Genomic DNA, 21,881 nt, shown 5'->3' on the forward strand with positions numbered 1-21,881 from the left:
AGTTGCCCTGCGTATTAATCCTTTCCTGATAAGACAAACCTAATGGCACCAGCAGGATCATTGAAGCCAGTCATGCAAGGCGTCGGTGGCCACCCTTGGTTGAGGAATTTGTTGATGAATTCATCTCGAGTGATAGCGCACCCAGAGATTCCAGAGACAAGCAGCAGCGATGCAGACCAGAGATAAGGGCTCCAGCAATTGGATGAGATTCCAAGGTCCGCCCGGCATGCAGCCAACTTACTGTATCCATAAAATGACACGCACAAGGACTGATAAGGTCATTTTAGTCCTAGATGGCATACGAGCTCATAGCACAACTGCCACCTCTCTCTCACAGCATGCATATTGCGTGCGATAGCACCTATCGAATGGCCGAGAAAGTGATGAGACGTCAACACTTCTAGTCGTTCTGGCCCAAGTCGTGCAGGGTCAGAGTCTGATCCTGAGGAAAAGCGCATATGACGGCATGTAAAGATTTCACATTTCGCAAAGCTGAGAATAGTGAATGAATGCATGACAATGGCTCGAGCCTGGAGTGGAGAGAAGGTCGAGATTACAGTTCAAAACTTCGATTAGGTTCAATGGAAACTGAGAGTTGAGGGTGGATCTGGGGTCTTTGGCTGAATCCAGGATAAGGCACTAAAGTCCGGCATTATTCTCAATGCCTGAGGTACTTCATACGGCAGAGGCCATTGACCCCATTGACCAGCCGGACGATCACGTTTTTTATTGATTGGTAGATCAAACGGGAGGGTCTGGGATCCAACTTGGAACCTTGAATGCGAAACGGGTCATGCGGCGGGGGTGGGGAAGTACTGCACAAAACTACGGAGCACTCCGTACAGTGCTCAGTACAAATCCCTCTTACTGAGATGTACTGAACTCATAGTATCGTCTGCCTGGCGACAGCTTATGCACCCATATTAGCCAATTTCTCCTTTCTTCCGACCTTATCTAATGGCTATCACAACCCATGCAGGCATGTGAAGTATGTACTCGGTACAACAATGGATATGGAGTGGAATTCCTTATCTATCGATTTAATTCATTTCTTCTCTATGATTTGGTTATACAAGGTATCTATCGCTTATCGGACGGTCTAGCATCGCATTTAGCGGATTCCCCAAATCGCGACCCCACCGGGATCCGAGAAATCGGTACAGTACATATGCAAGGCGATTCGAAAAACAAAGCCTCCAAAAGAACAATGAGGTTGTACAAGACGGTTGCACATATGGATATTTATTCGCAAGCATTGCGAGGATGCAGTATGATGCCCGAGAAGACAGCTCACATATTCAGGGAAGCGAGTTTTCGCCGGTGATTGACTCACTCATAGTAACTTATGTATTGCTGACAACAATTCCCTCAGCCCAGGGAATGGCCGATCGAGTACTTTTATCATAATAGCTGCATTCCGAGTGTCCCGACAGCCCTTGCCGTAGGCTGATTGAATAGAAGACAAGACTCATGAAAGCTGGCTTTAAGTTCTTGTCGACCATCAATCATATGCCAGAGAGCGTCCACGGGACCTCAGCATGAAAGTGTCTGGTAAGTCACTCAGGAATGATCAGACGAGGACATGCTGTTGAGCTTCCTACGACAAAAGGCTCTATCCAGGGAGGACTGCTGCATACCCATAGCCTGTAGGGAGGTACTAAGAATAGGGAGTAGGGGGGAGACACCGTACTGCGGAGGGAATTTGCCTCCTCCGTAAGGTTTCAGTACCTACATCTATCTCACAATCACCTGCTAGATTGGAGGATTCTTATTAGCTAAATCATTTCCTATTCCCCCTTGGGGCATCTGAATCCAGGGATACACAGAGTGATATAACTGGGAACCCAAGCGTCCTGGCAGGTGATTATTGATTTCCTCATCTGCTCAATCCTCCCTAGCTATCTACTCTGTAGTGACTAATAGTTAGTTGAATAGGTAACAATTTGTGACTGGTGCAAAGGCAGGAGGATGTTTTAAAACATTTAAAAGTGGTGGCTGTAGAAGAAGAAATAAGAGCAAGCATCCTTGAGGAACAACCTTCATTTAGCGTTGTTTCTTCTTACTCCGTACTCCGGACACCATTTGGTCTTGTTTCAACTCACATATTTTTTCTGTTTGTTAAGGTTTTTGAATTGAATTCCCATTTTTGCTCTGGACTCCTTTTCCATTTCCACCATTGTTGCTTATCATTTTCCTGAGGGAACAGTGACCAGTCATAACTTGAACAGACATTTAGCTGAGGATCCACAAAGGCGGTGACGAAGATCCGCGTCATTTGTCGTTTTGTTGGTTCAGCCAAACGCTTCTCTTCCTTTGGTTCCCTTTCCTTTCCTTCTTCACTACTACTACCTTACCAACTACTCACTGCATACAGTACTCACTACTCCAGATTAACTACTACTACTACCTACCTAACCTTGAATTGGACCTTTCCTTGCTTTACTATCTTGAGACGGAGTATCTTTCTTCAATCTATCTGGCTGCCTGAACCTACTTGACTGGCTTTCTGTCTGCTGCTGCAACTGCCTCTGTACTCCTGCGGCTTACTGCTTGCTTCCTTCTCCTCACTTTTCCTGCTTCTTCTCCTCCGGCTACTGCGCCTTACTGCCCTAGAAGATTACCGACTTCTTAGGTACTTTCTCCTCTTCCTTAACTAGCTAGTCTAGAATAGTTCGCCTCCGTCATTCCGAGTCCCTCTCTCTCTCTCTTCCTTCCCACCCCCCCGACCTTATTACCCAGTACTACTTCTTTTCCAAGCCACGATAACGCCTCATTCGTGCCTGTCAGTGAGTTTCCCGGACCCTGACCAAAAATAAAAAAAAGAAAAGAAAAGAAAAGAAAAAAAAAAACAGACCATCCCCACCCAAAGTCTTTCTTTCCAGCCTGTAAGGTGTCTATGCCCCAGAACGTGGCTAATGTTTCTTGATCTTCTCGGTCGTCTCCAGTTGCTCAACCCCCAGTGACGCCAGCTCCCTTTCTCCCGCCTCCCCCCGAGTGAAACACCCAACCATATTCTTCCAACCCCAACAGCGTTTCTTCTCCTTCTCGGCTCCTTTCCCACCCTGTCCTCATCGTGCATCCCGACCAATGTCCCCCCCATGTCAAGACCTCCATCCGCGACAGACAATACCTGGTCAGGACCCCTGGTGACACCTGATGCATCTGCCCAATATGATTGCTCTGAAGGGCCCGACCTCCCGCGCGACCAGCAGCGGCGCCACAACGATACTCGGAGCCAGCTCATACATCAAGATGCCCAGCAAGCTCCTTCTCCATCCCGCGCAGAATCTCCCACGGCTCATCAATGGGCTAAGCCCGCCTCTACCTTTCCTCTAAAACGGCCCACTGCAGCTCCCGTGGAAAGGCTGTCCCGTCCCGACCGCTCTCATAGCCCCCAGTTGTCTGAGAGAGATAGCATCTTCGCAACTCATTATCTGCCTTCCGAGACCGATCCTAGCACCACCCCGCGATTATCGCCTTCAAAAGATACAAATCATGAACCACCTGCAAGTCTGACTCCTCTGCTTGAGGATGTGTCTGCTTTTGCTTCTTCGGATTCTCCTCACAAGGTCATTCCCCGCTCTAATCGCGTCGGCACCTCCCACATGGAAGTTGACGTCCGCAGGAAGCATCCGCTAGACACTCCTTCTTTGCTTCCGCCGGGGGTCCCGCATTCTACCCCTCTGCTCCCGGTAGACTCGGACGCCATTGTGGACGAGCAGTCGGGGTTGGCACATCGGAGTGCCCCATTTTCTGCATGGGAGAGCTTGCAACCCCTTAGAAAAGTTTCTTCTGATGGTGCTGCTAACAAGCCGGCTGCGTTGGCGGATCATCTAGTCCATCGCAGTCTTTTGTCAGCCTCCCTTAATGATGCGCCATTGCCGCCATTGCCGCCATTGCCGCCCTTACACTCCTCTGTCTCTTCGCCTGGCGTGCACTCTCCTGTGACCAGTGTCGACACAGCCCACCATGCCTGGTCGATGTCGCAACCACATGAGGGTACACGTGAGAACAGACTGGAACGAAGTTCGAGTCGCAGCCGACGTGGCAGAGTTGAGCAATCAATCGAAGCCAATCTGGCAAATGCGGAACCCGCCTCCCATGTGCGCAGCCGTAAGTCGAGTCACTACTTAGGCCTGTTCAAGGAAAACACTACCTCTCCTGATCGTAAAAGAAGAGAGGAACGCGCCGGCAGACACGATGATTCCACAGAGCCAAATGATCCACACCATCGGGTCACTCATTCGGAGCCTCGCTTTGCCCTGGAGCATTGTGACTCCCCACTGGATGCTTCATTCCCGTCCGACGAAGGGGAACTCAGAAACACCAAGAGTTTGTCACAGCTATCGCTCGCTGATGCTCCACTGATCTTGCCAAGTATAGAGAGTGATATAAATCAGATGAGGCACGGGGACAACGTCAAGAAATCACAGCCTCGGGCTCTACCCCGAAGCCTTCTGGAGGAGATCCGCAACTTTCACCTTACACCCGGCGGAGCCCGTGGCACTTCCTTCTCACGGAGTATCCCTACCCAATTCGCTGAGAGAGGGCGAGACTATCTCTCCAAAGACCATGCAAGCCAAGGCGTTCTGGGTTCTCACCTGTCCGGATCTGACTCAGACCGGGAACAGCGTCGTCCTTTGGAAGAGGAAGAGGATGAACAAATATCCTCTGCCGTCTACTTCCCTCATGAGCGTGTCACGATATCAGAAGAGGTCGATTCCATCCCGCCGTATGCGGACACTGAACATGGTGGGGATACAATTGATATCTCGACTGCGCAAAATGGCCACGTTCGGATGCCAAAGAGACATGTTTCTGATGACCTGGAAGGTAATCATGTGGACATATCTCTTCGCTCTAAAAATGATAGTAGAATCCTCCACGGCGACCTACAGGGCATGCAGAGTGCTCCAATAGAAGAACTTAATGAAGAGTCTCATGCTTCCATTCCTGAGCGCACCACTGATTATTATTCGACATGCGAATCTGAGTTTGCATCCGCTGACGATAGCGGGATGTCTGTTCGGGACGAGGAATCGAGCTTGACAGACGAAGCTGATGTCACGCCCACTGCCACCCCAACCCAGGGCCCACGGTTTCCTCGTGCGCGGCGCAAGCATATTAACGCCGCACCTCTCGGCGCAGTGGAGCTCAAACCCTATCGTCATCAAGTGGGTGGCCATACGACCGTATTTCGATTTTCTAGACGGGCTGTATGCAAACAGCTCAACAACAGGGAGAATGAATTCTACGAGCGCATTGAGCGCCGACACCCCGAAATGCTGATGTTCCTGCCAAGGTGCGTATAAAATGTCATCTGTTCAACTCCACAAATCATTACGACTCTCTACTTACATTGTTGCTAGATACATTGGCGTTCTCAATGTCACTTTCTCAAAGACACCAAAGCGACCCAAGGATCCGACTAAAACCAACGGAGAACATAGAGACACCAACCATACTGCGAACAATTCTACCCTTGCTGACAACAAAGATTCGACGGCTGCAAGTAGCTCATGCCCCTCTAAGGACACTAATCAGCCACGTATCTTCAGCCAAAAGCAAATCACTGGCATCATACCGCAAGTGATACTGGAAAACAACAGACATATTATTCCAGCAGATCTATTCTCTCATTGTCAGCGTCCAAGGACTGCCGATGGATTGATGATGCAGCGACGCTTCTCGACCGGAATTGAATCCATGCCAAGCCTACAAAACGGACAGGAATGCTTGGCTGATGGTCCACTATCTCCCCAGGTGCTTAAAAAGAAGCAGTGGGGCGCGACAACTGTTAACCGACAGTTGCAAGAGCAGGTACTCCGTGAGGTCTTCAGTCCCCCTGCTGTGCACCATCACCGACGCCACGCACGTGGTCATCTGAACCTGCCAAGGACATCATCAGACGGCATCCGCCGTAGAGTTAATCTCTCCGAAGACCGAACTTTGAGTCGTCGTACTGCTTCCGTTGAAGACGCGCCGACGCTCGCTGCTGGCATCGACATTGCAAAGCAGACAAATGATGGGCCGGGGCTGTCTTCATCGGCATCTACTGCCTTGGATGCAGGCCACAGTCGACTTGAGAAGGTCCGAACTGAAGAGTCACCCCCACGTGCTAGTTCACTTTCGCGAAGTCGGCCCATGAGACGCCGCCGTTCAGGGAGCGGATTGCAGAGACGGGGTAGCTTAGGCTCTGGAGAAGGTGGAGGCGAGCTACTGTTCTATGACGACGATGGGTACGGAGGAGACAAGGAAGACGGTGTCTTCCCAATGGAGGGCGATGTATCCGGCAAATCGCCATCGGGACGCCGAATGACTGACCAATTCGGACCGCCTCTCCCCAACCCCAAGACTGCTGTTGCCGCCAAGCCTGCCGACCAGACCTTGATTGAACCCTCGGAAGAGGGCTCTAGGCATAACGATCACGTACTGCTCCCCTCCAATCCCAAAGAAGCGCAGACACGGAAGGATGACAGGGTTCAATTTTTCCTGTTGCTGGAGGATTTGACAGCCGGCATGAACAAGCCTTGCGTGCTCGATCTAAAGATGGGAACGCGTCAGTACGGCATTGAGGCTGATGAGAAAAAGCGTAAATCTCAACGACGCAAGTGTCAGTCAACAACCTCCCAGCAGCTAGGTGTCCGTTTGTGTGGCATGCAAACGTGGAATGTGAAGAAACAAGAGTACTCATTCGAGGACAAATACTTTGGTCGCGATCTAAAGGCCGGGCGTGAATTCCAGGATGCTCTTACCCGATTTCTTTACGATGGTGCTAGTCAGCGAAGCGTGACAAAGAAGATTCCTGTCATCCTTGAGAAATTGGCACGATTGGAGAATATGATCAGAAGGCTCAAGCGTTATCGCCTGTATGCCAGCAGCCTTCTGATCCTCTACGATGGTGACCCAAACCCGACAGATGGAGCTACCCAAGTCAATGGCCGGTCAGGGTCCGGCACCATGCGAGATAACTTGCAACGTCGGAGCTCTGACGATGGCTATCTAGATGTGCAGCTGAAAATCGTGGACTTCGCAAACTGTGTCACAGGCGAGGACGAGATTTCTCCCAACGCTCCTTGTCCGCCCCAGCATCCCGACGATATTGATCGTGGTTACTTGCGCGGTCTCCGGACTCTACGAATGTACTTTCAACGGATATTGAAAGAAGTCAGCCACGATGACTACATAGAAAGAGGCGAGGGTGAGGCTATTGCTCTCGGATCTCGACACTCGGACCAAGACGAATCATCGGAGCGGTTTTGGGACGAAAACGTCATGGAGAGTGATCCCGGCGAGGTCAGCTTTTAGTGGTTGATTCTCGTGTTTGGAATGATTCCCCCGAGGGACAACGCTTTCCTTTGATCATCTGCCCAGCAGCCGCCTCGACTCAACGTCCCACTATTTCCACACCTTACTCGATGTTCTGCCCGAGCAAGCAATGCGGGGATTGGTTTCGTGACAGCGGATTTGCTGTCAATAATTGACGGCTATGACCTGTCATCCTGTGGCAAGCGAAACGATATTGACGAATTATAACGGCACTATGCTACCTAATCCAAGTCTTCGTCTATTCATGCCTGGAGCATGATAGGGGAAGGTTACTGTTTTGCAGCCATATTCACATGGCATGTATGAAATTGTTTTTCAGACCCATTACCTTGTCTGTGTTTTCTGATGGTCATTTCCGGTTGCTCTTTTCTTGGACATGTTTTACTGCTCTATACCTCCTGGGAGTAGGTGCACAGCTCTGGGGTTTTCTAATTGTGGCTTTGTTCTTTCTCGTTTTTTTCCGGTTAAATCAGTTTGACAGGGTAATATTCGAGACTTGAGGTACTTGTGTACATACATATGGGCGCAGTAGCTAGACAAGAACTCATAATTCACACTCTACGTTAGGAATTCAATTTCCTGAGGCTTGACTATAGGCTGGCCAGGCAAGGCAAGGTGGTTGATGCAGTAAGTACCTAGTTGTTCAACACTTACTCCACTTAGGTATGTGCAAGGGGGAGATGAATGATGCAATCACGTGCTCTGCCGATAAGGCGGCGCGGACCTTATCTAATCGCGCATCATTTGGCTTCCCCTTCCTTCGACTCTCAACACTCCCTCCCCGACAGCTTAGCTCCTGTTTCGGTAATTCCATCTTCAACCCATGAGAGTGTGGACCTGCATTGATTTCCAACCTCTAACTCTGGTGCAGTAGCAATCTCTAGTCATCTGCCAGCCTCAGCTATCCAGAGGCTCTTCGACGATCTCTTGCTAAACCACTCTCGGTCCTTCCCTCGGATGACGATAGTCCCGCCTACACCTGAGGAGTCACATTCGCATCCACGCCTTGGTGTCTGGCTTGCTGCTTCAACCCAGTCACCCCCCCTTTTGAGTCCTAGAACTTCTAAAGAAGTTAAATAACGAAACACAGCATGACAGGATCCAATGGCCAAACCGTCTCAACCATCGACAAACGAGACTTCGACTCTCACCGTCCTCTGTTAGATGGGTTCGATGCCGGCGGTGACGCGGAGGAGCACGGAGCTATCCGCTCACGACCAGTATCAAGACTCGCCGCGGCCAACGACGAGGACGGGCTGCTAAACGATGTGGTCGAAGAGATCCTCGAACGCGATCGCAAGAAGATGGCCAGAGAAGTCGTCCGAATTGGCAGCTTCGCCTGGGGAGTGATTACCTGGTAAGGTCTAATCGTTAACGCGACCGTCTGCGGAGCTCTGGCTAATAAGCTATCAACCACTATCAGTCTGGGAGCTGGGAGCATCACAGCCTTTTCTCTCTATGGTCCCCTTCTGCTGACCCGCCTTCATTACACCCAGCTTCGGGTCAACGCGGTCTCGATCGCCGCGGAGGTCTCGATGTACCTCCCAGTTCCCCTGTTTGGGTACCTCTGCGACCGATACTCTCCGTCTCCTCTGGCTTTGCTCTCGGGGATCGTGTTCGGGGCCGGCTACCTGCTAGCTGCCTTTGCCTACCGGAGCGGACCGCCGCCCGATGCCGGTGGCCAAGGCTGGCCTTTCTGGGTGATGATTGTGGCTTTCATCGCCATTGGCACCGCCACCAGCTGCATGTATCTGGCTGCCGTGACGACATGCGCGAAGAACTTCGGCCGCGGCAAGCACAAGGGGATCATGCTGGCCGTTCCGATTGCCGGGTTTGGACTTAGTGGCATGTGGCAGAGTCAGGTGGGAACATACTTGCTCTATGAACGCAATGAGGATGGTAGCCGTGGCGATGTCGATGTGTACAGGTATTTTGTCTTCCTCGCTCTGCTGTTGCTTTGCATCGGCGTCGTCGGTACGTTCGCCCTGAAGATCGTGGAGGAAGATGAAGAGAAATTCATCGATGACGCGGTGGAGGAACTCGAGAGGAGCGGGCTCCTCGAAGAAAGTGAGTTCTTCCGATCGAGAGATGAGGTCCGATCGGCGTACGGGACATTCTCACAGGCAGACGATGTGGGCGACTCGGACGAGGAACGCACACTTGCACGGTCGGAAGAGGAGCTGGAAGCAGCAAGACTGGACAAGCAGAGGGAAGAGGAGGAACGCAGAAAGAAGAATTGGCTTTTGAACTACGAGACCAAGGTTTTTCTTGCAGACCGGTCCATGTGGTGGCTTGCAGTGGGCTTCTTCTTGGTTACTGGACCTGGCGAGGCCTACATCAACAACGTATGCACTTTCCTTGCCGCACGAAACAAACCTAATCTGGCATGCAATACATACTCACCTCTCTCCAGCTGGGCACAATTGTACAAACCCTAACCCCCATCTCCACCCTCCCCAATGCCCCGTCCCCCGCGGGCCTCCCCTCCACGCACGTCACCACCGTCGCCTTGACCTCGACGATCGCCCGACTGCTCACCGGCTCACTCTCCGACTTTTTCGCCCCGCACGCCCGTCACCTGTTGCCCGGAGGCAATCCGGACATCAATCGGCCGGCGTCCCCAACGGACCCCCGCAACCGAGTCACCTTCACCCGCCTTGTGTTTCTTCTCCCCTCCGCGTTCCTCCTCTCCCTGGGCTACCTCCTCCTCGCCTCCCCGCTGCCTCTCGACTACCCGGCCCTCACCCACATCACGACCGCCCTGGTCGGCCTCGGCTACGGCAGCGCCTTCTCCCTCGTGCCCATCATCATCTCCGTGGTCTGGGGCGTGGAGAACTTCGGCACGAACTGGGGCATCGTCGCGATGGTCCCTGCCGCCGGCGCCGCGGCCTGGGGCCTGATCTACTCGCGCGGCTACCAGGACGCCACGGACGGCGGGAGCGGCACGGCCGACGGCCAGTGTCATGGCTGGTCGTGCTACGGGTTCTGGGCGGTGGGATGCACCGTGAGCGTCTGGGTGGCCATCGGAGCCTGGTTGGTGGCCTGGCGGCATTGGCGGAGACGGGGGGTTGTAGTTTGATTTTGAGGGATGGACTATTGCCGGCTACCTTACCATCTGGCTTCCGTTTTGTTTGGTCATGGAAAGCGCTGATTTTCAGGGTATATTGACCTATGACATCTTTGGTATATAGATCGGGATTTTCTCCTTGTTTGACTCTTGTGTCGTCATTTTGGAACTCTGTGTCCAGCCACATGCATACTGAGCATACATAGCCTTGTGTCAATCCTGGGGTTGTTGATTTCTTGCCCAAGGTTCTGAATTAATTTGTCACTCTAGGTCATGAGTCATGGCATCCATTCGCTTTTGGTTTGTAACAATCCATCTGAAGAACCATTCCTTGTCCATGTAAACGCCACGCCAACTAGACAGGGAGATCTAACAATGATACTAAGAATACCCTAGTCTAGAGGGTACACCACCTCACAAAGGGCAACCATTCAACTAGGTAACCCCCTCTACCGAGCCCTACCTCACCCTGCCTAGCCAACCAGAGTCAACTCAAGTTGGACACCGTCTCAAACATCCGTAGACGAAGGATCCATCCCCATGAACACCTTATACAACCGCCGACTAGCCGCGGGCCCAATGCGCGAATCCGTAAGGGCGCCGTTCTTATTCGCGGATTTCTGCAAACCATCCGGAACATTAGCATCAACCTCTGTCTCCGACTCACACAATCCCCCGGAGAGCTCCATACACCCCACTATGGAACAGAGGGCGGAAACAAAACATACCTTAACATCCTCCAACAACCCGGGCCCCTCGCGACGCATCCCGCGCACCAGATCCAGCACGCTCGGGTACCGCTCGGCGATGCCGTAGGCCATACTGGCGGTGATGCGGTTGACCTCCTGCAGCATCTTGACGAAGGTGTCGGAGCGGTTCTCGCCGGGTTTGACCTGCCCCACGTCCATGCAGAAGGCCGAGTCGTTGACGGCCATGCGCTCGCGCCGGTAGGGGACTGTCGAGATGTGCTCGGTGAAGGTCTTGATCCACTCGGCCGAGTCGGCGGGCGCGGCCGTGTGGTGGATCAGGCAGGCGTGGGTGACTTGGAGGTCGAGGAGGGCGTCTTCGATCGTGTCATCGTCGATGGGTGGGGTGATTTCGGGTTTGTTGGTGGTTTGTTGGGTTTTCTTGCGGGTGCGGCGGGTGGTTGCTGTGGTGGTCAGGTCGGTGGATGCTGCTGCTGTGGCTGCTGCGGCCTCGTCGTACTGGCGACGGACTTCGGCTACGTAGGCTTTGTTGCGGGAGTTTTTGTTCTTGCGCAGCCAGATGGTCAGGCCTTCAATCAGGTAGATCGGGGTGCGGTTGGGGTAGGCGGATTTCAGCGTCTGGATGTGTTGCTCTAGGGTCGTTGTATCGGTTTCTGGCGAAGCAGACGACGACGACGACAAGACCATGCCGACGAATTCCTGCGCCGGCACCAGACAGAGCACATGCTCGTCCTCGTCGCGGATGTGGGGTGCACAGGGTTCCCAGTACCCGAGGGTGTCGTTGTAGGTCGCTTTGACCTTGCGGCGCCATCTCACGACGTTGGGGATCGCACTGGCGAAGAACGACAGCTCCACCCCGAGATGCTTCATGAACTCCGTCGTCTGGTTCCCGACGCTCGTCCCTTCGAACGTCGAGGCGAGGTCGATTAGCATCTCCGGCGTCGACTCCTTCTTCGTTACTTTCAGCTTGTTGACCTCCGCGATGTCGGCGGCAAGCTGTTTCTCCCGGGCCTTCTCGCCCTTGAGTCTCTGCTTGCGCTCTTTCTCCCGCTGCCGCTCCTGTTCGCGTTGCGCCTTGGCCACCGCCCGTTCCCGGGCTTTGGCGTCCTTCGCTGCGCTGGTGGAGGTGGCGGTGGTGGCGGTGGTGGTTTTGCGCTGGGATTTGCCCCGGGCGGTAGCGGCTGGATCATCCATCTGGTCGTCATCTTCAATGATGTCCTTCGCGGCTCGATCTTTCTTGCGCCGTCGGCTTGCGGTCGTTGTGGTGGATGTACTCTCCGTGACACCGCCGCTTTGTGGTCGCTCGAGGTTGGCGAGTAGAGCTGCCGTACGACTGGAGAATGCGCCGGTCGTCGGTGGAGATCTCGGACGTTCGAGAAGTTCGTTGATGTCGGGGAATTGGATCTGGTCGCTGAAGTCCTCGATGTTCTCTCGGTGGTTTTGTGACCCGGCCGTGGGCAATCGCTCGTGATCATCGTGATCATCGACGTCGATCGCGATGGCATCTGTGGTACGGGGAGGAGGTCTCCGTGCAACGAGAGTAGTGACCCTGGATTCTGGGGCAGATGACGTGAAGATAATGGGATCTGATTCTCCATTCCAGATTGGGAGTTTCGGAAGGGTGGGGCTGGGTACGGGGCCGGGACCTGGACCTGGACCTGGGCCTTCGGATGATAAGATCACATCTTCGTCGGAAAATAGAAACAGATTGCTCCTGGGCTTGGGGAGGGATGGCTGTCGGAATCGCGGAGGCGGAGGGGGAAGAAGTGCTTCATGGCTCAGACGTCGACGCTTGGCTGGGTTGTCAAGGTCGAGATCGTCCTCCCATGTGAAAGCGGAGAGGTCGACGTCGTCGGCGAGAGATGCGGCGCCGGGCGGAGTGGAGTGAGCACGTCTTGCGTAGGAAAGTTCGTGTCGGTCTACTGGGGGAAGAGGGGGAGGAGGTGTCGAGGAGAGAAGACTGATGACTTCTGGCATTGTGTCGCGTTCTGAGATAAGGTCGGCGAGAAACAGCCAACGACGATTGCAGAGGATAAGAGATTCAAGGCCGGCGGCACGTGTCGCGACGTCACGTCCGCTGCGCGCAGTCACGTGAATCTATATCTATTACCAGTATATGGGAAAAAGCATCGGCCATGTGATCAACGAGCAAACAAATTCTAATATACTGTACATTGCAAAAAGGGTATTAGATTAGCAAAGCAAAGTCAAACTCAAAGCAACCTGAGAAGCACGGTAACCAAGACGGCAAAGACAACGCCCAGGATAGCCAGAAACACCAGGATCTGCTGGAACCCACGGAATGGCGGCCTTTCCTTGCGGAGCATGTCGTTGATCTCTTGCTCCAATTTCTCGCCCATCGCAGTGAGCGAGAACTCGCTCTCGACCCGTTTCTTTGCCACAGCCGACATGCGATCCAACTCCGCTGGGTCCATCCCGTAGAGCACCTTATCCATGACCGCCGTCCACTCGGCGTCGTTCTTTGCATCGCGAAGCCAGCCGGTCTCGCCCTCGACAATTGTCTCGCGAGGGCCACCGGTATTCGACGCGAGGACGGGGATCCCCGCGCGCATGGCCTCGACCGGCACGATGCCGAAATGCTCGTTGACGGGCGTGTAGAGGAGGAGTCTGGACTGCAGCAGGAGGGTATCGCGGAAGGCCGTGGGCACCGAAAGCAAGAAGAGCACGTCGATCGAGTCCGGGACGGAGAGCGCCGAGACGACCGTCTTCGCCGTTGCAGTCTGCAGTCCCAGACTTGTCGCCAGCTGATCCAACTCCTTATGGTACTGCACATTCTCCTGAACGCGGTTGTCGTAACCACCTACATCACATCCCATCACAAATTAGCCCACCTCAACACCGAAAAACCACCGCAACTCGCAGAGTAACAGTAAGAGTAAAGAAAAGAGGAAACCAAAACTCACCAGCAATAACCAACCTGGTCCCCAGCCTCTTCTCCGCGCCAAGACCATGATACGCCCGAATCGCGAGCGCCATATCCTTCTTTCTCTCGAATCGATTAACACTCAGCAAGATCTTCTTCCCACCCCACAGGCTTTCCTCTCCCTGCATCTTCTCCCCTACCTTCTCCCCCTTAACCGCAGTATCCACACAGGGATAAACAACACTCAACTCCCCGAGCGTCTCCGCCCCAAAGACCCCCGTGATCACCCCCCTCGTGAACCGCGAATTAGCCACGACCTTATCCGCCGCACCCATCGCCCACCCCTCGAACCAATCGAACGGCGCCCGGTACAGCGCCTTCACCACCCGCAACAATCCCCCACTCTCATCCCTCCAGGCGAGCAACTGATCCGGGAAATGGCAGTAGAAGAGAATGCGTTGCTTGCTGCTGCTGCTGCTGCTGCTGCTGCTGCTGCTGCTGCTGTTGCTTCCGCTCCCCCTCCTTCTCCTGCTCCTCGTCGCACCCCAAGTCTTCAGGATCGGAACGCAGGCGGGGACTTGATCGACGATGAAGATCTCCTCCTCCTCGACTTCTTGCGTGTCCGGGTTGTCGTCTACAGCCTCCCCCAGTAGCGATAGAGTCAAGTGCACCTGGCGCGCAATGGCCATGAGGACGTGGAACCGGCCGCCGAGGTGCGCGGGGAAGATCGTGTTGCCGCGGACGCGCACGTCGAGGGTCCCGTCGCGGGCCTCCTCGAAGCAGTGCGACTTGTCGCGATGGGAGGTGTAGACCGTGACGCGGTGGCCGCGGTTCTGGAGGGCCAGGGCCACGTCGAGGATCAGGCGTTCGGCGCCGCCGATGCCGAGGTCCGGGTGGATGATGGTGATTTTAGGGAGGCGGGGGCTGGAGGAGGACATTGTGAAATCGTGGTGAGCCCAAAAGGAAGGGCAATTACCAGCAGGGAGGAGTTGGATGGTCAAGAAGGAACGGAGATGAAAACGGCCATCTCATGCGCAATGGGGAGAATCTTTGTATAGCTTTGGTGTTAGGGGAAGAGTACACGCGGCCACTATCGGTTCAGTTGATAAGCCGATTAGATTGTGTCATGTGATGATAACAGTTGCCGGTGATATCACAGATGAAATCAGTGTGTATCTCGCTGCATGGCCATTTCAACCATGCATACACTTACACCTTGCAGGCTAACATGGATCGAGTAGGTGAAGTCAGAATCGCAAGATCTATGAATGACTTCTAGCTCATTTCGCGATGAACAGCTATGCTAGACAACTAAACTAACATGCTCAGTCAATGCATGTGTAAGGTGTAATGACAGGGTAGTCGAGAAATGTACAATAACAGGCCATACAGGTCAAGGTCATAAGGTGAAATTCATAAAACACAAGGTGAATGAAAAGAAAGAAAACTGTGCAAAAACAACACAAAAGTAGTGAGGTGTGGAATACACAGAGAGGAAGCGAAAAGAGTATCGACCATGTCCAAAATCAGAGGGAGTCGACGTGGGATTCATCATGGTACAGTAGAAGGCTAACTGTATCTGGCAGGAGTGCAAGGATAAGGATAAGCAAGCAAACAGAGAACCTCCCACAAAATTGAGTACTTGATTCAGAAGCAATTGAGCGTGCTCTTCTTTTTCTTCTTGTTGAGCGCATTCATGCGCTCTTCAAGCTGCGCTCTGGCGGCTTCCGCCTCCCGCCGAGCGTTTCTCTCCTCCTCAACAGCTTGAAGAGAAAGACGCTGTGAGGTGCGCTCCTTACGCAAAGTCGTTAGCTCCTCCTCCAGTTGCCAGGCCGTCTTCTTCCAATTGTCGCAATCGGTCTTGACCTTGTTACTCTGGGCTTCTAGATCGCCAAGAGCTTCTTCCAACGTGGCCGTAAGTTGTTTTTCGGCGTTCAAGTGCTTCTCAATGGTACGAATGCGCGCCTCTTGGTCTTCAACGATTTGCGTGCTGACCAACTCCTTGCTGGTATGCCGCGAGCTTGGCGGAGAAATACTGCCAGTTCCGTTGGTGGCGGCTGCGATGTTGGGAAGTGGTGGCAGAGGAATTGCTGGAGGTGGAGAAGGAAGGGAGGCTGCCGAGGAGCTCTTGCGAAGGTTAGATGTGATCGAGCTGCTGCGATCGTGAGAGCTATCGTGATTCTTGAGTTGCAGCTCGAGTTGCTCAATCCGCAAACGGTAAGTTTCAATCTCCGTCTCGTAAGTAGCAATCTTGACCTTGGCATCCTCCAGAGCTTGGTCGCGCTCTTGTTGGATCACGGAAAGGCGGTTGTTGTGTTGATCGAAGCTGTTTGTGATCTGCTCCTCGAGCTCCTCAACAAGACGGACACTCCGCTCCTTTTCTTCCTGAACTTCTGCAAGAAGCGCCTCCTTTTTCTTCACCTGTTCTTCCTTCTGCAGAAGAGTATCCTCCAAAGTGGCCACCAGCAGAGCAAGCTCATTTACCTTGGCGTCTTTAGCCGCGTTACTTCGAGTAAGCTCGTCCAGACGGCCAGCTTCGCTGCTCTTGTCGTCTAATTGCTTGCGCAAATCATTATTCGAATCCATAAGCTCCGCGTATTTGTCAGAGAAGTGCTGCTTTTGCATCAAAACATCCTGAATCTGGTCCGCGAGGTTGTCAGCCGTAACATCGGAATTCAACAATCGCGAAACCGATTGCATCGAGGTCGTCAATTCGTCGCGTGATGCCATGATCTCAGATCTCAGTTTTTCCATGGCTTGCTCATGGTCGGTGTTCATATCCGTGAAACGTGTCTCATACTCAGCCTGCGTGGCGGCTCTTGCGCGAGACTCCAACTCCTCCTTCTCTTGTCTGTGAGTCTCCTGCAGAGAATCAAGATCCTTCTTGTAAGTCTCAGCAAGTGATCTGTGGGTCTCAATTTCTTTCTCCAATTCAGCCATGCGGGACTGATGCATCTCTGCCTCATTGCCGTTGTTATCCTTAGCGGTCTGGAGGTCTGTCAACTGCTGCTGGGCTTCACCATATGATTTCTCTAGCGACGCAATCTTCTCAAGGTTGATGGTAGCTGTAGATTGGTGTTCCTCGATAACCCGTTTTAGCTTACTAACAGTTTCTTCTTGTTGCGCTCTTTCGCTTTCCAGCTCTCTTGCAGCAGCCTCTTTGGAAGCGGATGCTTCACCTGCAGCAGCTTGTTCGGTACGCATTGCGTCCAGAGAAGCCAAAGCAGTATCAAGCTCTGCTAAAGTTGCACTAAGCTGCTCTTCCGATGACTGCAGAGATTGAACAGCATTTTGATGTTTGTTCTTCCACTCGAAGAGTTCGCCGTTCAAGGAATTGATCTTCCGATCTTGTTCCTCGGCACCGGCATCGTAAGCCTTAGCGGCTTCTTCTTGAGTTTTGAGGAGACCCTTGAGTTCTTCAATTTCAGAGAGCAGCAACTTCTCCCTAGCCTCGTGCGCTTCTCTCATTTCAGTGATAATATTCTCTTGTTGGACAACCTGGTCACGCAGCTGAGACACGAGACCCATGTCCACCTGAGATGCACCACCCTGTAAGCTGGATCTCTCTCGAGTGAGTCCGGAGATGATCGTGGACTTCATTTCCATCTCCTTCTTGACACTTTGATTTTCAGCTTCGAGCGCCTGGATACGCTCCATGCGATTATACAGTTCGTGCATAGCAGAGTCGAGGTGCACCTCAAAATTTTGCATGGTATCAGGACGAGACTCGAATTCCTCAGAGGCAATGTTACGTAGCGCGGCCAGAGATCTCTGTGCACGATCAACACTGCCAATCAGGCTCTGGCTTGTCTTACGTCTGATCACAGGGGACTTGAAGCCCGGTGTTGTTGGCGGCGATGACGACTTGGGTTTCTGCAACTCGGCTTTGAGAGTGTCAATGAGGCTGAGTGTTTGTTCATGTTCAGCCTGCAGCTGTGCATACTTCTGCGTCATGATGCTAACACCTTCTTGATGCTCAGAGAGCAGACGACGCATCTGCTCAACCTCCTGAGCTCTGGCTTCATCCACCTCAGAGATACGAGCACTGTTTGGGACCTCCTGCTCAGTCAATTGCTCGTTTGTATTAGATGGTTCGTGCGAAGCAGCAGGCTCCCCGGCCAAGGATAACTCCGATGAGAGTGATTGCGAGAAGGAACGTTGTGTTCCAACTTTCGACTCGGGGATCTTCGCATCGTCTAAAAAAGATACCGGACGTGAAGACGCAGTGGGTGATAGAAGGTTCCGTAGGTCCGATCCGGGATGGCGTGCTTCATCTGCAGCATCCTGTTGAAGCTCAGCAAGGGCCTTCATGGCAGCCTCGTACTTAGACTCGAGCAATTCATAGTCGTTCAGAGTGGTCTCGTGCTGCAAGCGCAAGTCGAAAAGCTCTTGTGTTACCGTCTCAAGTTTGTCGGCAACAACGTTCGACTGAGTAGGGCTGGGAGACCGGCTTTGCTTATCCGCAGCTTCAGGTTGAAGGTGGTTTGTTGCATTTTCCAAGGTCTTCAAGTCGCGCTCGTCTTCTTCAGCGACCGACTGCGCATCGACTTGAGTCTCGTCCGCAAGTGTAGGCACTGACTCGCTCAGTCCTTCATCGGATACCGGAATAGCGGTCTCGGCAGCTTCAGTCAATACATCAAGCGAAGTTGCGCGCAAGCGAGGGTTGTAGGCGCCCTTGGTAGGAACACTGGAAACGTGCTCAAACTCGTCACTGAGCTCGTCCTCCTTCTGAGTGCCATTTTGGTGAACATGATCGAGCTCATAAAGAAGGTTATCTAGCTTCCCTAAGCTTCTCTGGCGCTCGACGACGTGCTCGAGTCGCTCCAGCTCTCTCTGCATCAGCTCCATGTCTTGATCCGCCTCAGCCAAGCGCTCCTCCAGAGTGGAAATGTATTCCTCACAGTTGGCTTCACTTTCACGAGCACGACTGAGCTCTTTGCGCAACTCTGACACCATGGCCTCCTGCTTCTCTTCGCCAGACGATTGTCCATCGAGCTTTGATTCCAGTTCGTGCAGATACGCTTCCGTGCTACCCTCACGATCTAAAAGTTTCTGAATGCGGGACTGTAATTGTGAGTTAACAGTCTCAACATATGCACATTTAGTCTCGCGTTCAAGGAGAGTGCTTTCCGTCGTGGAGAGAGAAGACCGGGTGTTCGACAAAGAGGTTTCAAGGCTTTGTATAGTTTTCTCGTATTCGAGAACAACCTGCTCAATAGACTCTGCGAATGATTGAGACCTCTTGAGTCTCTCCACTGAGCTTTTGCCGACGGCACCAGCAATGTCGTTTGGATCTGTTTCAGCGCCCCTTTCAGAATCCCGGGCCAGCTCTGAGATAAGTTTGGCATGGCGTTGGCTGAGCGCATTGTAGCTCTCTTGAACATCCAGCAGATGGTTTTGAAGTTCAATTTCTCTCTCATTCTGGCGCTCCGTTCGTTCAGCTGGGACGACGCTTCGCCGGTCCGCCTCTTCTGCATTACGTAACTGTTGACGCAAAAATGCCACCTCCGCCTTCAGTCGCTCAATAACCGCATGCTTGTCAGAATCATCGTTGACCTGTTGGATGCGCGGTTTGCTCTGAATCGCCCTAGCTCGCTGCGCGTACTGGACGGTGTTGAGCGTTTCACTCAGGTGGAATTCTGGGGGAGTCACGCAGGCAATCATGTATGTATAAGCATTTCCACCGAGCGAGTCCTGGAGCAGCCGGGTAAGTTTGGAATCGCGGTAAGAAACGTGTGAGCCCGCTTGGCGTGACGAAAGCTGAGAGATAACTTTGCCGAGTGCAGCAAGCCCGGCATTGATCGAGATACCTTCCCTAGCCCGTTCACCCGATGCTCCGGTGTTCTTCAACCTCTCACTTCCTGCCAGATCAACAAAGTGAAGCTTGCTATCAACCGTGATGGCGTGATCCGATCCAGGTGTCATATCTACCGGCATGGACATACGTTTGTCTTTAGGTGACACGATTCCGTTCGAAGATTTCCGCTGAACCAGATTCAAGCTGAATACGGCGTGCGAACGCGAGGATTTTGCATTGATGGCAGTCGAGTCAGTCTGTCGAATCGAGGATCCGAAGCTCAAGGCGCCCATCAAATCTTCCACCGAATTGATATTCACCTGGTGTAAACCAGTGAGGATAATCCGGCCTTTGGTATCCTCACGGATAGTGACCGCGCTGCGATCACTGAAGGGCGTATTGTCAGGGAGGAGCAAATCTCTCAATTGCTCATTATAGATCTGGGCAAGTCAGTGGGGGGCGATTCAACTACTGATAGGATGACTGAGGCTCTTACTTCAACGTAAGAGGCCTTGAGCTGCCAATTCTTCTCGACGCTCGCTTTCCCAAAACTAGAAGTGGATCCGACCGAGTAACGAGCTGGAGTGCGAAGACCGGATGAACTGTGACGGTTATGCTTGGGCGGGCCGTCTAGTTTCTCGAAAAGAAGTTGCGCGGCACGAGGAATGATTCCTGAACATGTCAGTGTTCACCGCACAGTACATTACCAAAGCATGTGAGACTCACCCATAGATTTCGGGTCGTGTTGTTCAGTAGGTCCCGAGGTTCCCATGGTGTAAGACTTTCCCGCGCCCGACTGTCCGTATGCCAGGATGGAGACATTGTAACCCTGCAAGAAAGAAGTTACACTGTCGCTTAGATATTCCCAGATCCCGTCCTGATCAACAGCCTCGGAGAACACGCGATCGAAAACGAAGAGCTTGCGGCCCTGAGGAACATCTACTGCAAGACTAGTCGGGTTGATGACATGAACCATGGGCCGCTGGAAGCGTTGTGGGACTAGTTCATAGTTCGGGTCGTCTGGTTTTAAAGCAGGTCGGACACGGACGGCTATATTCGCGTCAGCATGCAGAACACGAGCGCGGAAACGCATCCTGGAGTTCGCTGCTTGGATGCGATCATTGCGATATGCCACAACGATCGCAGCTCGGCCAACAGACCCACAGGCTGCATAAGAAAGGACAGATGAACGCACCAACTTTGACAGCCGTTTTTCCATCTTCATCCGATGCTCGACTTCCTCCACCGTGTTTACTGCTCGTACTGAGGCGGCTGTTGCTTCTTTGAGTACGCATGATGGCGCTAAATGGTCGTTGGGGCGCACTTGACGGCGATCCTGGCGGCGTGCCCGTCATGGCCTTTATAAGAGGATGTTGATGTGATCGGTCGGGCAGACAAATCGAGGGTGTGTGATAAAGTATTACTGGTCGGTCATGGAACAAACAGAAGCGTCACCGGCGGTGATTCGCTGGTTGTTGAGGTCTGGGGGGGGTATTAATTATTATTTCGGAGAGGAATCGCGTGAGTTGGCGGCCGGCGACAATCTGCGACATTAACAAGTCCTCTTTTTGCAAGACTGCTGCAACAACAAATACCTATTTCACAGGATATACACAGTCAGAAAATCTCAATTGGCGGTAGGAGGGAAAAATGAGACAGCCAATTTCAACCGGGGGGCTGCAGTAGGAATAAAGGAAGTGAGGGAACGAACAAATGCAAAGGAATGATTGCGGTCACTATTTCCAGCCCGAGCGCATATAGTGTGGCTGTTCCGAAAGAAGCAGACTGCTTTTGCGGGAGGGTGGAGGGAGGGGGGGGGGGGAAGAGTAGGAGGGGAGGAGAAGAAGGAGGGGAGACAAGGAGTGACAGGTTTGAAGCTGCAGTGAAGAAGAAGAGGAAGAAGAAGAGGAAGAAGAAGAAGGCAACCTCCTAGGGTGCCAAAGACACCCAGGAAGGAAAAGATGTAGCAACACTCGGAGCGGAAACACTCCTGAATGGCCGGTAAAGTTAATTGGTGGCATCAAGGTTGAAGCGAATTGGGGCTGGGGAGGACGGAGAGACTGGAGACTGGGAGTGGGAGAGGGGGGGGGGGGGGGG

General features: G+C 52.9%; 5 protein-coding genes across 5 annotated transcripts; 2 read left to right on the plus strand and 3 right to left on the minus strand.

Annotated features, from left to right (window-relative positions):
- Window positions 1-3,098: 3,098 nt before the first annotated feature.
- On the plus strand, window positions 3,099-7,308 carry ASPACDRAFT_25958 (inositol polyphosphate kinase KCS1; the record flags this gene model as incomplete). Its single annotated transcript, XM_020199375.1, has 2 exons — window positions 3,099-5,302; window positions 5,370-7,308. The coding sequence occupies 2 exons, from the start codon at window positions 3,099-3,101 to the stop codon at window positions 7,306-7,308; spliced, it is 4,143 nt and encodes a 1,380-aa protein (XP_020057982.1).
- Window positions 7,309-8,420: 1,112 nt separating this feature from the next.
- Window positions 8,421-10,408, plus strand: ASPACDRAFT_25579 (uncharacterized protein; the record flags this gene model as incomplete). Its single annotated transcript, XM_020199346.1, has 3 exons — window positions 8,421-8,686; window positions 8,753-9,674; window positions 9,743-10,408. 3 exons carry the CDS (start codon window positions 8,421-8,423, stop codon window positions 10,406-10,408), a joined length of 1,854 nt encoding a protein of 617 aa, XP_020057983.1.
- Window positions 10,409-10,905: 497 nt separating this feature from the next.
- Window positions 10,906-12,537, minus strand: ASPACDRAFT_26502 (uncharacterized protein; the record flags this gene model as incomplete). Its single annotated transcript, XM_020199426.1, has 2 exons — window positions 10,906-11,016; window positions 11,125-12,537. Coding segments are annotated over 2 exons (1,524 nt in total), but the record flags the coding sequence as incomplete, so codon positions are not given.
- Window positions 12,538-13,316: 779 nt separating this feature from the next.
- On the minus strand, window positions 13,317-14,925 carry ASPACDRAFT_51434 (GDP-Man:Man(1)GlcNAc(2)-PP-dolichol alpha-1,3-mannosyltransferase; the record flags this gene model as incomplete). Its single annotated transcript, XM_020202479.1, has 2 exons — window positions 13,317-13,924; window positions 14,028-14,925. The coding sequence occupies 2 exons, from the start codon at window positions 14,923-14,925 to the stop codon at window positions 13,317-13,319; spliced, it is 1,506 nt and encodes a 501-aa protein (XP_020057985.1).
- A 709-nt stretch (window positions 14,926-15,634) lies between these two features.
- Window positions 15,635-21,139, minus strand: ASPACDRAFT_51435 (kinesin family protein; the record flags this gene model as incomplete). Its single annotated transcript, XM_020202480.1, has 4 exons — window positions 15,635-20,224; window positions 20,281-20,456; window positions 20,511-20,834; window positions 20,980-21,139. The coding sequence occupies 4 exons, from the start codon at window positions 21,137-21,139 to the stop codon at window positions 15,635-15,637; spliced, it is 5,250 nt and encodes a 1,749-aa protein (XP_020057986.1).
- Window positions 21,140-21,881: the final 742 nt, after the last annotated feature.

The sequence above is a fragment of the Aspergillus aculeatus genome (genome assembly GCF_001890905.1).
Source record: "Aspergillus aculeatus ATCC 16872 unplaced genomic scaffold ASPACscaffold_5, whole genome shotgun sequence".
Lineage (NCBI taxonomy): Eukaryota > Fungi > Ascomycota > Eurotiomycetes > Eurotiales > Aspergillaceae > Aspergillus > Aspergillus aculeatus.